Source organism: Crocodylus porosus, unplaced genomic scaffold (genome assembly GCF_001723895.1).
Source record: "Crocodylus porosus isolate Cpor-Errol unplaced genomic scaffold, CroPor_comp1, whole genome shotgun sequence".
Classification (NCBI taxonomy): Eukaryota; Metazoa; Chordata; order Crocodylia; family Crocodylidae; genus Crocodylus; species Crocodylus porosus.
The window spans coordinates 69140586-69154595 of record NW_017728886.1 but is presented as its reverse complement, the minus strand read 5'-3'; the positions used below and the strand labels follow the sequence as shown (position 1 = coordinate 69154595).

At 40.8% G+C, this 14010-nt stretch overlaps 1 protein-coding gene across 4 annotated transcripts in view; it reads right to left on the bottom strand.

Moving 5' to 3' along the window:
• Nucleotides 1-559: 559 nt before the first annotated feature.
• The window catches only part of OXSM (3-oxoacyl-ACP synthase, mitochondrial), a 16298-nt gene continuing 2847 nt past the window's right edge, over nt 560-14010 (bottom strand). For 3 of the 4 annotated variants that reach the window (XM_019536140.1, XM_019536133.1, XM_019536137.1), the window contains exons 2-3: nt 8633-9651; nt 560-2307 (exon numbers count right to left, since the gene is read on the bottom strand). In XM_019536140.1, the coding sequence (XP_019391685.1) occupies nt 1905-2307; nt 8633-9618 (1389 nt within the window). In that variant the 5' untranslated portion in view covers nt 9619-9651 and the 3' untranslated portion in view covers nt 560-1904. Of the gene's footprint in view, nt 2308-8632; nt 9655-13776; nt 13850-14010 lie in introns of all 4 variants that reach the window. The other variant, XM_019536128.1, reaches the window with a different exon arrangement.

The following is a 14010-nucleotide window of genomic DNA, read 5'->3' as shown; positions in this document are numbered from 1 at the left end:
GGTTGGTAACAATCTTATGCTTGCCATAGACTGAGACTCACCCCAGGCCAGGACTGTCATTTTACACCGTTTGTATTATTTGTCATTATAGTAATCTAGGCTAGGAACAGAAGTGACACACAAACTGGTATAAGTGATTGGAAACCTTTCAAAGCTGTCTGTAACACAACAGAAGTTCAGTGCACATAAACCACTCTCAAAACAGCCAAAACCAGTTCAAGATAAACCTGGATGGATGTAGTATCAGACTTGATTTAGATTAAACTGGTTCATTGAACTTCTGTCTCAAATCCCCTCCAGATTCAAGTTAACTCACAGTCCCCCAGAACCCTGCAAATCCCCCTTCACAGGGTGGGTGGGCCAGCCTTGACCCAAGCTGTCTGCTCCAGCTGAACAGGGAAGCATGCTCTAGCATCCCCTGGCTTCTGGCTTGGGCTACTGTGGGCATGTGGCTGCATTTTCAGAATCAAAAGAGAATATCTTTTCACTTGCTTATTGATTTAGTCTACAGTTTAGACTAATCAGCAAAGATTGAATTGAATCAGCTTCAGGATTTTCAACTGTCTGTACTTAGCCTTGGAATCAAGTAAAAATTTTTCCTGGGAGAGGTATAGAATGAAAATTCAGGAGACATTTTACTCGATTATTTCACTGCTGGAGATTTGTATTAATGACCTTCATTGTCTCTAAACCCAGTAGGAAATATTCTTTTAGATTACTAAACCAGAAATATAATCACCAACAAAAACATCAAGTTAATAGTCCCTGCATGCCCCATGATTCTGTAACAGTTATCATACCGTACACATTCAACATTCATGGATTTCAAAGACAAAGGCACGTTGCAGGATGAGATCGTGCAATAAGAAAGATTATTAAATGTAATCTTTTAACATAAATTTGTTTTTATAGTGTATGCTAATTATTCTTTGAATTTCATTTATCCAGGAAAATTTAAAACATGGCTAAGATTTACTTCTAGGCTGTCATACTCTGCAAAGGACTAGAATGCTTTCATTGTACACACAGCAGGGGAATTTGTATATATTTATTTAAATACTATCTATCACAGTGTGAAATAAAATCATGGCTACCAACATATTTAAGGAAGAAACAAGCAAGTGACAGAATAACCCATCCTTTAAATTAAAATATGTATCTGTACACTAATAGCCTTTAGGGGAAAAATCATTTCAACTGAGTTATTATTTTCATGTTGTGAAAAGATTTAGCTTTGATGCAAACAAAAGCCTAAGTCTCAACACCCTGCAGCTGTATCTCACTACCTGAAAACTGTTTTTTCCCCCATCTAACTGGAACAAACTTTGAAAATGATTTGGAGAACAATTCCATTTACAAAACCATTTTATTTTTCTGAGCTTACTAGGGAAAAAGGGAAGCTTTTTTTATTTTGGCATACACTTTTGCAGACTTATTTGTAATAAAGTATTTTAGAGAATTTAAAACTATTTAATGTTTCATCACTGAAGTGATGAATTTGTTATTTTAAAGGTTACATTTAAACTGAAATAAAGACTAATAATATCGTAAGGGAAAGAATAGACCAATTAAACAATGAGTGCTGAATCCTACCAAGTGCTGAGCATCCTGAATTCCCAGCAAAGTGAGTATGAACTATAGACACATAGCACAGCCCAGGAACCACACAACATTAAGTATTACTTATTGAAAATCTGATTTTATGCTTTCTCCTGCACTCTGTAAATATAACCTGGTAAGTATCAGAGGGGAAGAGGGGTGAAGGAAGGAGTCTCAAATGTGAGCAAATAAAAAGTGTTCTGGTTTGTGTAAAAATGCTGTGGGGCAACAAGTTATGCATCTTTGCAAATAATTTTTCAGGTGATACATCAAACTAAATGCATAGTAATTATACACATTTTAAATTAAATATTACCAAAGCACAAGGTTGCATTAGTACCACCAAAGCCAAATGAGTTAGTGAGAGCAATGCGTCGTTTCACACTTTTCCACTCTTGGGCTGTTAGTGGAACATAATTGAGGTCAAATTCTGGCTCTGTTTTATGCAGGTTTAGAGTTGGTGGTAAAATTCCATGGTAACAGGACAGCGCAGTAAAAGCTGCTTCTATTGCTCCTGCAGCCCCTAAAAGATGTCCTGTTGCTCCCTTTGTTGAGGAAACTGCAAGATTATATGCATGCTCTTTAAAAAGTCTCTTGATAGCTTGATTCTCAGCAGCATCTCCTAGTGGCGTGGAAGTGGCATGCGCATTGACATACGTTACTTCTTCAGGACTTACTCCAGAGTCTTTTATTGCTGCAGACATACATCTAAGGAATGAGAGAGAGAGAGAGAGAGCCTGATTTCCCACTGCCTTTGGAATCATTCACAAACATCTGTACAGGATGACTGAAATCAGGATGCAGAATAAAGGCACAAACTTTGTACCACTATAATCATACAAGGTGAAAGGCAAAGGAGAAACAGGCCCATATATTTTATCATCAGAAATGCAAGAACATTATATTTACTTACACCTCTGTCATCTTTCATGGAATCATAGAAAACTAGAGCTGGAAGGAACTAGTCCAACTCCCTGCCCAAGGCCGGATCACTCCTGTCTACACCATCCCATCTGACCTGGTCTTACAAAATTTCAAGGACCTGGAGTCTACAGTCTCTCTAGGTAAGCTGATATTATGCCTACCCACCATCACAAGGAAGTTCTTTCTGATATCTGATCAAAAATTTCCCTTGCAACAATTTAAAATTATTATTACTTGTTTTATTCTCTAAGACCACAGAAAATAATCTATCACCAACTTCTTTCCTTCAGATATTTCAAGACTGCTATCAAATCCCTCCTCAGTCTTCTTCTCTCCAGACTAAATAATTCCAGTTCTTCCAGCCTTGTTTCATAAATTGTTTCCAAGCCCTGTAATCATTTTGGTTGCTGTTTGCTGGACTCTTTCCAATATGCCTTTCTTGGAATTTAGTGTCCAAAATACAGTACAGGTTTCCCTCGCTCTATGCAGGTTCTGTACGTGTGAATTTGCTCTTATACGATGACGCTTTTTATACCAAAAATTAGTTATATGCAAGGTAAATGCACTCTTATGCAATCGGTGTGGTGGAAGCCCACAGTCAGCTGCTTTATGCGGTGCATTGTGGAAGTGACACACACCAACATAGTCTCCTGTGTGGATCTGTGCTCCTCGCTTGTTGGCTGCAACACGTTTTGTAGTTGTCATCCCCAGTATGACAGTGCCTGTGCTTGTGTGTAGAAGTGCACCAATACATCAGTCCAATATTGGATTGGTACCAATATAAAGAAAAGTGGTTGTATCAGATATTGGCCCAATGGGGCTGATAATTTGGCCAATAAATGCCTGTGTTGCGTGCAGCCGCAGCGCAGCATGCAGGCAGTGAGGAGCAGAGCCGGCAGCGTAGAGAGCTGCCTCCAGCTGATAAGTCCACTGTGGTGGAAGGGGAGGGGAGAGGGAACGGGCATGTGGGGGGGGCAAATCAATGCCTCCTACAGCAAAGGAAGGGGCAGGGCCAGCTGCTGCCCAGCCGGGCGGAGGGCAACGGCTCCAGCCACTGCTTGTACCACAGGAGGGCAGGGGATAGGGAACATGTGCCTCCCAAATCTGCGCAGGGCAAGCAGGCAGGCTGCAGCCAGGGCTGTGCTGGGCTCCTCTCAGCAGGGGCTGGGCTCAGAGCAGGTGCTGGTGGCACTGGGAAGATGCTGCATCTACCCCAAATTTCACCACAGCTCTGCTACCAGCACTGCCACCACCAGCTGCCAAGAGCAACCCTGGCTCTTCCTGGTATGTGGGTGGAGGCAGGCCGTTAATCCGGGGCTGTGCTGGCACTGGGAGCAGAGCTGTGGCAAAATTTGAGATGGATGCAGCATCCTCCCAGAGCCACTGGTGCCTGCTCTGAGCCCAGCCACTGCCAAGAGAAGCCCCGTGCAGCCCTGGCTACAGCCCATCCTGCCCCACCCAGTTCAGATCTGGGGGACACATGGCCCCTCCCCCCGTCCTCCAAGGGTGCAAGCAGAAGTGGGATTTGCCATCCCCCCACAAGCCGTGGCTCTGCCCAGCCCCACCTGGGCAATGCCTGCCACTGCCTCTGCCCCTCCCTCACCGTGGGGGGCATTGATCATTCCTCTCCCATGCTCTTTCCACCACAACTGACCTACCAGCTGGAGGCAGCTGTACCAGAAATCAGATTGGTATCAGCCAATATACCTCCTTAAACATCGGCTATCAGTATCAGCCCCAAAAATCTTGATCGGTGCACCCCTACTTGTGTGCACTGTCTGCTTTTGGTAGGTATCAAAATTGTCCTGTAAAAAGTGGTAGAAATGGGTCTGGGGGTCAGTACAGTCGAGTTCTTGGAAACGTATACCTATTTGTTACATTGTAAAGTGGGTTCCCTTTATGTGAATTTGAGTTATACACCCTTTCCCAGGAATGCATATATAGCATTAAGCAAGGGTAACCTGTATTTCAGTTGAGACCTCACCAGTGCTGAACAGAGCAGAAGAATCACTTCCCTTGATTTGCAGGCAGTGCTCTGGTTACCACAACTTCGTATACTATTTGCTTTTTTTACAACAAGGACACACTGTTGATTAATATTCATCTTCTAGTCCACTATAACCCCCAAGTCTTTTTCCACGGTGGTGTAGCAGAGTCAGTCATCTTCCAATTTGTATTCAGGCAGTTGACTTTGCACTTCTTAAATTGATAAAATTCAAACCATTTTTTCTAGTTTATCAAAGTCATTTTGAAACCTAATCCTGTGCTCTATTAGCAATCTATTCCTACCCTCCGTTATTGTTATATTGTGTAGAATATATTGATTGAATTAAAGTTTACACTGGATAAAGTGACCAACTGTGGGATACCAAATCTAGAACACAATCCCAGGCCCTTCACAGTTCTGAGACTGAGTACAGAACTCTGCAACCAGAAAGAGTGTACCTGGCACCACAGGAATGTTTAAAGGGTTGACCATTCAGGACCAATTTTCCAAGTTTGGGATAAAATTTATACTTGAGGGACTCTGGAGGAACTCCATAATATAGCTCTAAAATTAATGACAGTCCTGGGAAGCCTAGTGTGGTTGGTCACTATGGAAAAAAATATTTCATAGGTGAGAAAAGGGAGATACAATGAATGGACCCACAAACTATAGATATTACTGTTCCACAGATATCTCTTTTCATTTGTAAAGTTAATAATACTTTATCACAATAAACAATTAAATAACATTTAATACAAAATGGTCTATTTCCTACTGAATGTCTTGTTATGATTATATGTATGAAAAATTGATAATACATTTGTAAACAGTTATCCCAGAAGTAAAAATATTTGTAATTTGGGAGACACTGAGATTAACTGTTAACCATTTCCCAATGCAAACTGAATTACTACACTTCTACAATTTTAAGATGTACATATGAAAACTGTGTTGCAAAGAACTGTCAAGGATGGAAAAAAATCTGCAGCTAGGGAGAAACCGAGATTAACAATGAAATGTAGAACAATTCATTTCCCAGATTAGCAAATCAATTAATTACAAACTAAGTGTTATAAGAAGAAATCTGGTAAATTATTCTTCTACATTAAATACATAATCAAGCTAAAATGTTGACTGAGCCTTACAAAACTATGCACCGGCTGTATACTTAATATACTGACATTTGTTATTGAATGCACACATGCAGAACAACACAAAAATTAAATCATTTAGTACATTCCCCTGCCAGGGCAGATCATTTACAAAGGAGTTAACCTGAAGGCACATCATATAAAAAGAGGAGAAATTAACTAACCATAGATTATACCTATAGTATCATTCCAAGGTCAGTACAGTGGACTGACTCACACTGGCACTTTCTAAGAAGGCACAGATGATGGACATTTAGGTTTAGCTGTGATTAGGAGCCTCTGTCATCCACAGCATTTCCCACTCAGCCCGCCTTCTTATGGTGTTTTACTTGCTTTATTTTTTGGACTGCCTGGTATGGTAGTATCTATGTTATATATACACACAAAAGGAGTTGTTTTGAAAACCAACAGTTTAAACTTCTTGACTTTTTACACGTGTCATACCTTTAACTTACTACAGTAAAGCTATGAAAGCTAGAAAATTCTCCCTGTGTTCTTCAGCAATGTTATTTAGTTAATCCATGCAAAGCTCTCAGGTGGTTTATATGCTTAAACAGATAACAGGTTTAAGTGAGATCAAATCAATTATGCAGCATTTACACAACGTTCATTTTATAAACCTAAAGCATTAAAACAATGTAAATGGGGGTAACAGGTTTTCAAATTGTGTGAAAACCAGTTTTCTGCAGATTAATAACAGATGAAAAATTTCTGAGTAGTAGGTAGAACACCACATTTTTTTCCAGATACAACACACCCCCAAATAAAACACACACAGTTTTTGAAAGGCAAAACACAGACAGTTTTTTTTCAAAATCATGGCTGACCATATGCTATAGATTGAGTCCTCCTGGCAACACAGAAGCATGGCATCGGGAACTTTCTGGTGTGACAGACTGTCGCCTGCAATGCCAGGCTTCCTGGACATTGTCTCCAGGACTTACTCTAAGCCACACCAGGTCATGTCCTAGGCCCTTGCAAAGGGCAACTGTAACACTGTTAGTTTCTTTACTAGAAGTACTTCTTCAAAAAAGGTTCAGTAAATAAAGTGTTGTTTCCATATCACAAGCCTCATCAAAAGATCACTTGTTGCTTCAGGCAAAAGCTCAGCCAGTAAGTACAGCCGTGAGAAGGTTAACACATGACACTGCCCCTTTAGCTTATTGAGCATATACAACAGCATCCATCCTGACAGCTGCATGTCATGCACATTGTCTCCAGGAGTGCTCTTTTTACAAAGATAACAGCTTCCTCACTTAAAACACGCATCCCAATTTTGGGGGGCTGTTTTTTGGGAGGAATGGGACAGGGAAGTTACATGTTGTAGGTGAGAAAATAGAGCACTTTCATCTCCATAGATATAAATATCCAAGAATGGGGCCAAAAAAAAAAAATCAGCTATAATGTGAATATTATAGCTGTATATAAAATTGATTTGTCAGTACATCAGTGACAAATCACTGCTGATTAAAATTAAAAGCACTTTCCTGCTGTCTAAATGCACTGTTTGTTTCTTATCCAACATCCAAAGCCTGAATCTGTATTCAGATCACAGCTGGTATTGGACATATCTACTTGACAAAGGTATTGGACATATCTATTTGAAGCACGTGCTTTACTGCAGGTATGTGTCTAGATATCTTTCTCAGTCAAAGTCTTAGATCTTTTACATGGAGTTCTTACTCTTCCTGCTGACAATATCTAAAGAAAGTATTTTGGGAACTTGAGATTCTCCAACTGCTATACAATCCCTGCATTCTATGTAAGGGTTGTCTGTGTACTAAGAGATATTTCTATATGACAACCTAAAACTTTTGTATTTTGATACAAAACTGCTTTTGTACTTTACTGTCTCTCTTGTCTATAGGCACAAGGTGAATGAGGTTAAAAAAACCTGTAATATGATAGGCCAAGAGTTATTTGTGTGAATCTGTATGTATCAAAAGCACATGTGAAATATTCTAATATGGAATAACCCTTTCATAACCCTTTATTGAGAGGCTAACTCTGAAAAGCATCTACTTACCTATTACACCATAAAGAAAGAAAAAGAAGATAAAGCCTTAAAAAAAAATCTTTCATCATTCAGGTTGATTTCTCAAACTTTTGGAAACCTGTAGGTCTGTTTATCACTTACACATCAGATAAAATACATACTAATTAGGCCTGTGTGAAGCAGCAAGTATTCGCTTTGGATTCGGATTCAACTGATTCAGAGGGACAGCGATTTGATTCACAGATTCGAATCACTATCCTGATTCCATTTGGCTGAACTGCATCCAAAGATTCGCCACTTTGGAGATTTGGCCACAGACTAAACAGGCAGCAGTCCTCATCATGCTGGACATAGCTGCCTCCAGCTGGTAAGTCTGTTGTGGTGGGCGGAGGGAAAAAGGAAGGAGTGTGGAGTGGGAGGGGAGAGGGAGGGATTGGGGCTGGGATGTGCTGCCCAGCTGGGGCGGCGGGGGCACGGGACTCAGGAAGGGGGGTGTGGGGGCACGGCAGTGCTGGACGTGGAGGCTATGCCCTGCTGCCGCTTGCCCAGCCAAGGTGGGGGGGCAGGGCATGATGCAGGGTGGAAGGGAGCAAACGGCAACAGGGTATAGCTCCCACTCCCAATGCTGCCACCTAATTCATAGCTTGCCGTTTGCCTAGTCAGGGCAGGGGGCACAGGATGCGGTCTATGGCCAAATCTCCGAAGCAGCACCAAATCTTTTCCAAATCAATCCAGAAGCTTCTGATTCGATTTGGACCTTTTAACTGGTCTCCCAATTTGATTCAGATTCAGAGATTCGGCCGTTGAATCAGGCCAAATCTCCTGCAAATCAAATTGGCTACCAAAGCTTCACACAGCCCTAATATGAATACTATTTATGAGAGGTGCACAATGTTTCTCTAGATACCTTTGTAAAATACTGATTAACAGAAAATAACAGCTTAATAATTTATCTGTAAATCTACAGGTTCTTACCTGAAAGCACCATCTCCATTTGGATCAGGGGCTGTTATGTGGCAAGCATCACCAGAGAGTCCGTAGCCTAAAATTTCTGCATAGACCCTTGCTCCTCTTTGTACAGCATGGTCATATTCTTCCAACACCAACACAGCTGCACCTTCTCCCATTACAAATCCTTCTCTCTGTGAATCAAATGGTCGGCATGCCAGTGTAGGGCTTGAGTTAAAATTAGTACTGAGGGCCCGGGCTCTGGCAAATCCAGCCAAGGACAATGAACTTATACAAGCCTCTGTTCCTCCAGCCAGCATCACATCAGCATCACCATAAGCTATAAATCTAAAGGAATCTCCAACAGCATGTGCTCCTGTAGTGCAAGCAGTTGATACAGCATGATTGGGCCCTTTTAGTTGGTATCTAATACTGATCTGACCTGCTGCCATATTGACCAGGATCTTAGGGACAAAGAATGGGCTGACTTTGCTATATCCCTTTGTCTTAAATGTCAAGGCTGTATTGAAAATCTCTTCTAGTGGAACCATTCCCATTCCAACAGCCACACCAGCAGTGAAGCGGTCCAGTTCAGACTGTGGATGCCAACTGGAGTCTTTTATTGCTAGCTCTGCAGCACTAATGGCCATGATAGTGGCAGAAGACATGGATTTGATCTCTGATTTTGACAAAAAAAGTTCTTCATTAAACTGACCCTCACCATTTCCCCTTGGCACACAAGCAGCCACTTTACAAGGAATATTTGTATATTCTTCCCCATTTAGAGAAATAATTCCACTGTCTCCTTTGAGAAGGCGGTTCCATACGAATTGTGTCCCAACACCAAGAGGAGATACTAAGCCAATACCTGTGACAACTACTCGCCTTCGACATTTAGAAAGCAATTTGGTGCTAAAACTCTTTCTATTACATGTTAAACACTGATTTAGTTGGGGGGTCCGAAGATGAAGACTTGCAAGTTTCAGTAAACCTTGTGAACACTGCAAAAACATGGTGAAGAGGCCAGGATTACCTGCAGCTCATTCCTGCAACAAAAAAGGCACCAATAAAGTATCTAATGTGAAAGGCCTAAAGCAGATTACAATTCAGACTTACCTTTTAAATACCTGTTTGCTTTCTAAACTGCAGAGAAGGATGAACCCTGCCTGACAACAAACATCCTACTGCAGCTATATGGTTATAGGCCTTCATTGCAACCTATATAGGAAACAGTGAATAGAGCCCTTGATAAAGTCACAAGACTTGGATTCAGTTCCTGGCTTTGCTGTAGACCAGGTGTCACATGCTGGGCAAGTCATTACACTTTACTGTCCCACTGAATTTCTCCTCTTACCCTCTGTCTGTGTGTAAGCTCTTCAAGGGCAGGCAATGTCTCTCATAATGTGCTTGAACAGTGTCTAGTACAATGAAGTCTTAAAGCTGTAGTGCAATATAAATAAACAAGTGCCTTCACTCAAATTTTCCTCACATTGTACCTGGAAATGTATACTCTCATGGGCAGTAAAAATATGACCCTAATAGTAAGGCAATCAAAGGATTGGTTAAAAATATTTGTTTTTCTTTTTATAGAACACTAACAACTTCAATGGAGTTCGAGTTGCCCATAGGCCATGGGCCAAAGGTTGGACTCCACTAACTTATAAAAATTATTCTGTAAAGAAGACAGTAGAGCAGAGACCCATTTTTATCAATTCTCAGGAATATCTTATGAAATTTGCTCAAATAAAGGGAAAAAAAAAATCTAACTGGTAGACCTGCAAACTCTTCCTCGATTTTTAAAAATCATGCGTGGTTGATTTTTTTTTCTTGCATATCATAACCATAAAGAACCTCCCAGTAGAAAGAAACCTCTCTGCAATGGCAGAAACACAGAAAGAATATGAACTGCTAAATCAGATCAGACCAGCAGTCTAGGAGATTATTCTCTACCAAATAATACCAGATTCTTCTAATAAAAGTATACTGAAAAAGTAACCTTAATACAAAAATTTAATGTTACATAAGGTTAGATACAGTTCTTTTCAAAGTGAGAGTTATTAATCCCATTACAGAATGATGTTCCAATTCAGTATAGCAACTGATGGGACACACATTATTTTATCAGGGTATATAATTTAAAAAATAATAAAAAAGATGGCTTTGACTTAAATTATTTCTCTCTGTAAGAAAACATACTTACCAAAATTGTAATAACCAATGTTAAGATATAAACTTGCTATACTTCATTATTTTTAAGTTGAATGAAAAAAAACAAATCAGAAAATTAAACCACAAAACTAACCAAGTCTCCGGCTAAGAAAATAGAACCAGATTTTTCTTTTAAATAGCACTGAACCACTTCTGGAGGGGGCAGCAGCCTCTTCTACAGATACAGAAGGAACATTTTCATTTCAGTTAATGGAATTAAATTAAATTCCATGTCTAAGTCATTCAAAACAGAGAAGCTGATTATGATTTGAATGAGGAGGAAAGCATATTTTCTTCTTCCACTATATATGGTTAATAAAAATGGCATATGACAAAATGAGAACTATTAGTTCTAAAACCCTGAAAGCCATGGTAAAAAGTAGCTCTTGGTTCAATTCCCTAATCATAGGTAATACTGTCTCTGTTTAGTAAATTACCTGAAAAACATATTTAAAAGTAAGTTTATGTATCCAACACATTTTACATACTTATAGTCCATTAAAATATATATTTTAAATGCTTCAACTCTGCTTTAGAATTTACTCTCAATTTCCATCTAAACAGCAAATAATCTAGTAAAAATAGTAAAAAAATGCAAAACATGTGATTCAGAATAAGCATGTTTCAAGCTATATAACTGCTTAAATAAATATGTATTACTATAACATCCTTCTGGTTAGCAAAAGGTACTAAATTTAGGTCCTGGACTGGCAGCACATACTGCAGTGTAATTTATATCAGCTATCTCCAGGGCTACTGCATACAGTAGATAGCTATTATCATCAATGCTGGGAAGAATGGATGGCTCATTTGCTTTTAAGAAAACAGCAACACCAAGATAGAAGAAACAAATGAAACCCAAACTAGTATAACTTGTAACATTAGTTTCCCCTCCAGTTCTTTTAAAGGCAATTCTCCACAAGACTAAGTGAAGTCACCCTAGCTTAGAGATATGTATTATCTGTCTCCTTTTTTTTTCCACACCAGCATTAAAAAAAAAAAAAAAAGTTGGTTTAGTATGTAGGCGTTAATGGTATTTCATTTTTAAAGCAACAACTTGTAATGGTTACCAAGTAGGGGTGCACCGATAGAGATTTTGGGGGCTGATATCGATACCTTATATTTCAGGAGGTATATTGGCCAATACTGATCCAATTTCCAATACAGGTGTCTCCAGTCCTTAAATCCATTGTGGTGGAAGGGGAAAGGGTAGATCAATGCCTCCCGTAGTGAGGGAGGGGGCAGGGGCAGGGCAGGGTGGGATGGAGCTGCAGCTTGTGGTGGAGGTGGCTCCCGCCACTGCTTGCACCCAGGAGGGCACGGGGGGGCGTCTGCCCCCGGATCTACAAGGGGTGGGGTGGGGTGGGCTGCAGCTGCAGACTGGAGACAGAGTTGAGCAGGGCTCTTCTCGGCGGGGACTGGGCTTAGAGTGGGCCCCGGCAACGCTGGGAGCAGCGTGCAGACACCCCAAATTTAACTGAAGCTCTGCTCCCAGCACCACAGCCACAACCAGCCCAGGGCAGTCCTGGCTCTTCCTGGTGTGTGGGTAAAGGCAGGGCATTAAGTTGGAGCTGCAGCAAAATTTGGGGTGGCTGCAGCCACCTCCCAGCGTTACCAGTGCCCGCTCCAAGCTCAGCCCCCGCCAAGAAGAATCCCACGCAGCTCCAGCTCCAGCTCCAGCTCCAGCTCCAGCTCCAGCCTTCATATCTGGGAGCACACGCCCCCACTGTGCCCTCCCAGGGTGCAAGCAGTGGCGGGAGCCACCCTCCTCCATGAGCCATGGCTCCATCCCGTGCCCACCCTACCCTGGCTGGGTACTGCCTCCCCTGCTCCGTCCCTCACCATGGGGGGCGTTGAACTGCCCCCCCTCACACTCCTTCCCTCCCCCCTCCCCTTCCACCACAATGGACTTACCAGCTGGAGGCAGCTCTCCACACTGCTAGGCTCTGCCCCTCACTGCCTGAGTGCTGCACTGAGGCTGCATGCAGCAGAGGTATTTATTGGCCAAATTATTGGCCCCATCGGGCCAATTTCCAATACAGAACAGCCACTTTCCTTTATGTCAGTACCAATCTGGTATCAGACCAATGTATCAGTGCACCTCTATTACCAAGCAATGGCAGTCGGTCCTTCTTAAGAAAACAAAAGTTACAAATACCAAATCAAATAAGCTTTGGTTATTTAAAACAAAGGTCCCTGCTTGTTGATTAAAATTAGGAATATTAATTACTTTACATTTAATTTAAATCAATCCAAGCTGCCTTCCACAGAAGTGAATACATTTAATTGTCAGGCATGCTGTGTGTGGAGACTTTTCAGTAACTGTTTGCAAAGTGACCGTATTTTATGGTCGTCTTGACCACAACAGGATTATCTTTTTAATAAACCTAAAATGACTGCAACATCTCAACTTACCATTTAATATAGCCTGTCAGACTTAAAACTAGTGGTTCCCCAGCAAGAAAGAACAATGTTTAAAATACATTAATACCAGAAGTTGTTTCATGATCTAACACTACAGCACAAGTAGTCAATTGAATTCTCATACACAAAAGTAAAAATATCAAAAATTAACATAGATGAAGTCATAAACTACCTAAGGTGCTGTATGAAAGCACAAATAAGAGAAGTAAACATTAGATGAAGCACTGGTATTAGCCATTTTTCTTAGTGGGAAGCAACAATGAGAATTACTGGGGAGAAGTTAGTACGGTTGCATAGTTTATATAATTGTTATAAAACAGGAAAAATCTGTCCTAGCATGGTAAAAATTGCTAAGATTCATTTTAGGTAAATGCAAAAAATATATATTTTCAGTTTGTAAGAGAAGTGAAAGTCTTTATAGGACAGTAATGCATCAGAAAAGCAGGTACAGCCTCAACCCTTCTGTAAAAAGAAAGAAAGCAAGACTATACCAAGTAGGTGCAACAGAACAGAAACACCATCACATATTGCATACCCCAAGTGTCTAATTTTCAGTGTTGAGTGTCTCTGACTCTACGTGAAGTCAAGTGAAGCCACAGGTGCTCAGCCTATCTACCGTATTTTTCAGACCATAAGACGCACCTGACCATAAGACGCACCCAGTTTTTAGAGCAGGAAAACCGTTAGAGAAATGGTGTTTTTCTGAGGAAAATAGAGTAGTGAAAGAACTGTCAGTTGTTATGAGAGACATATTACCACACACATCAGTACTG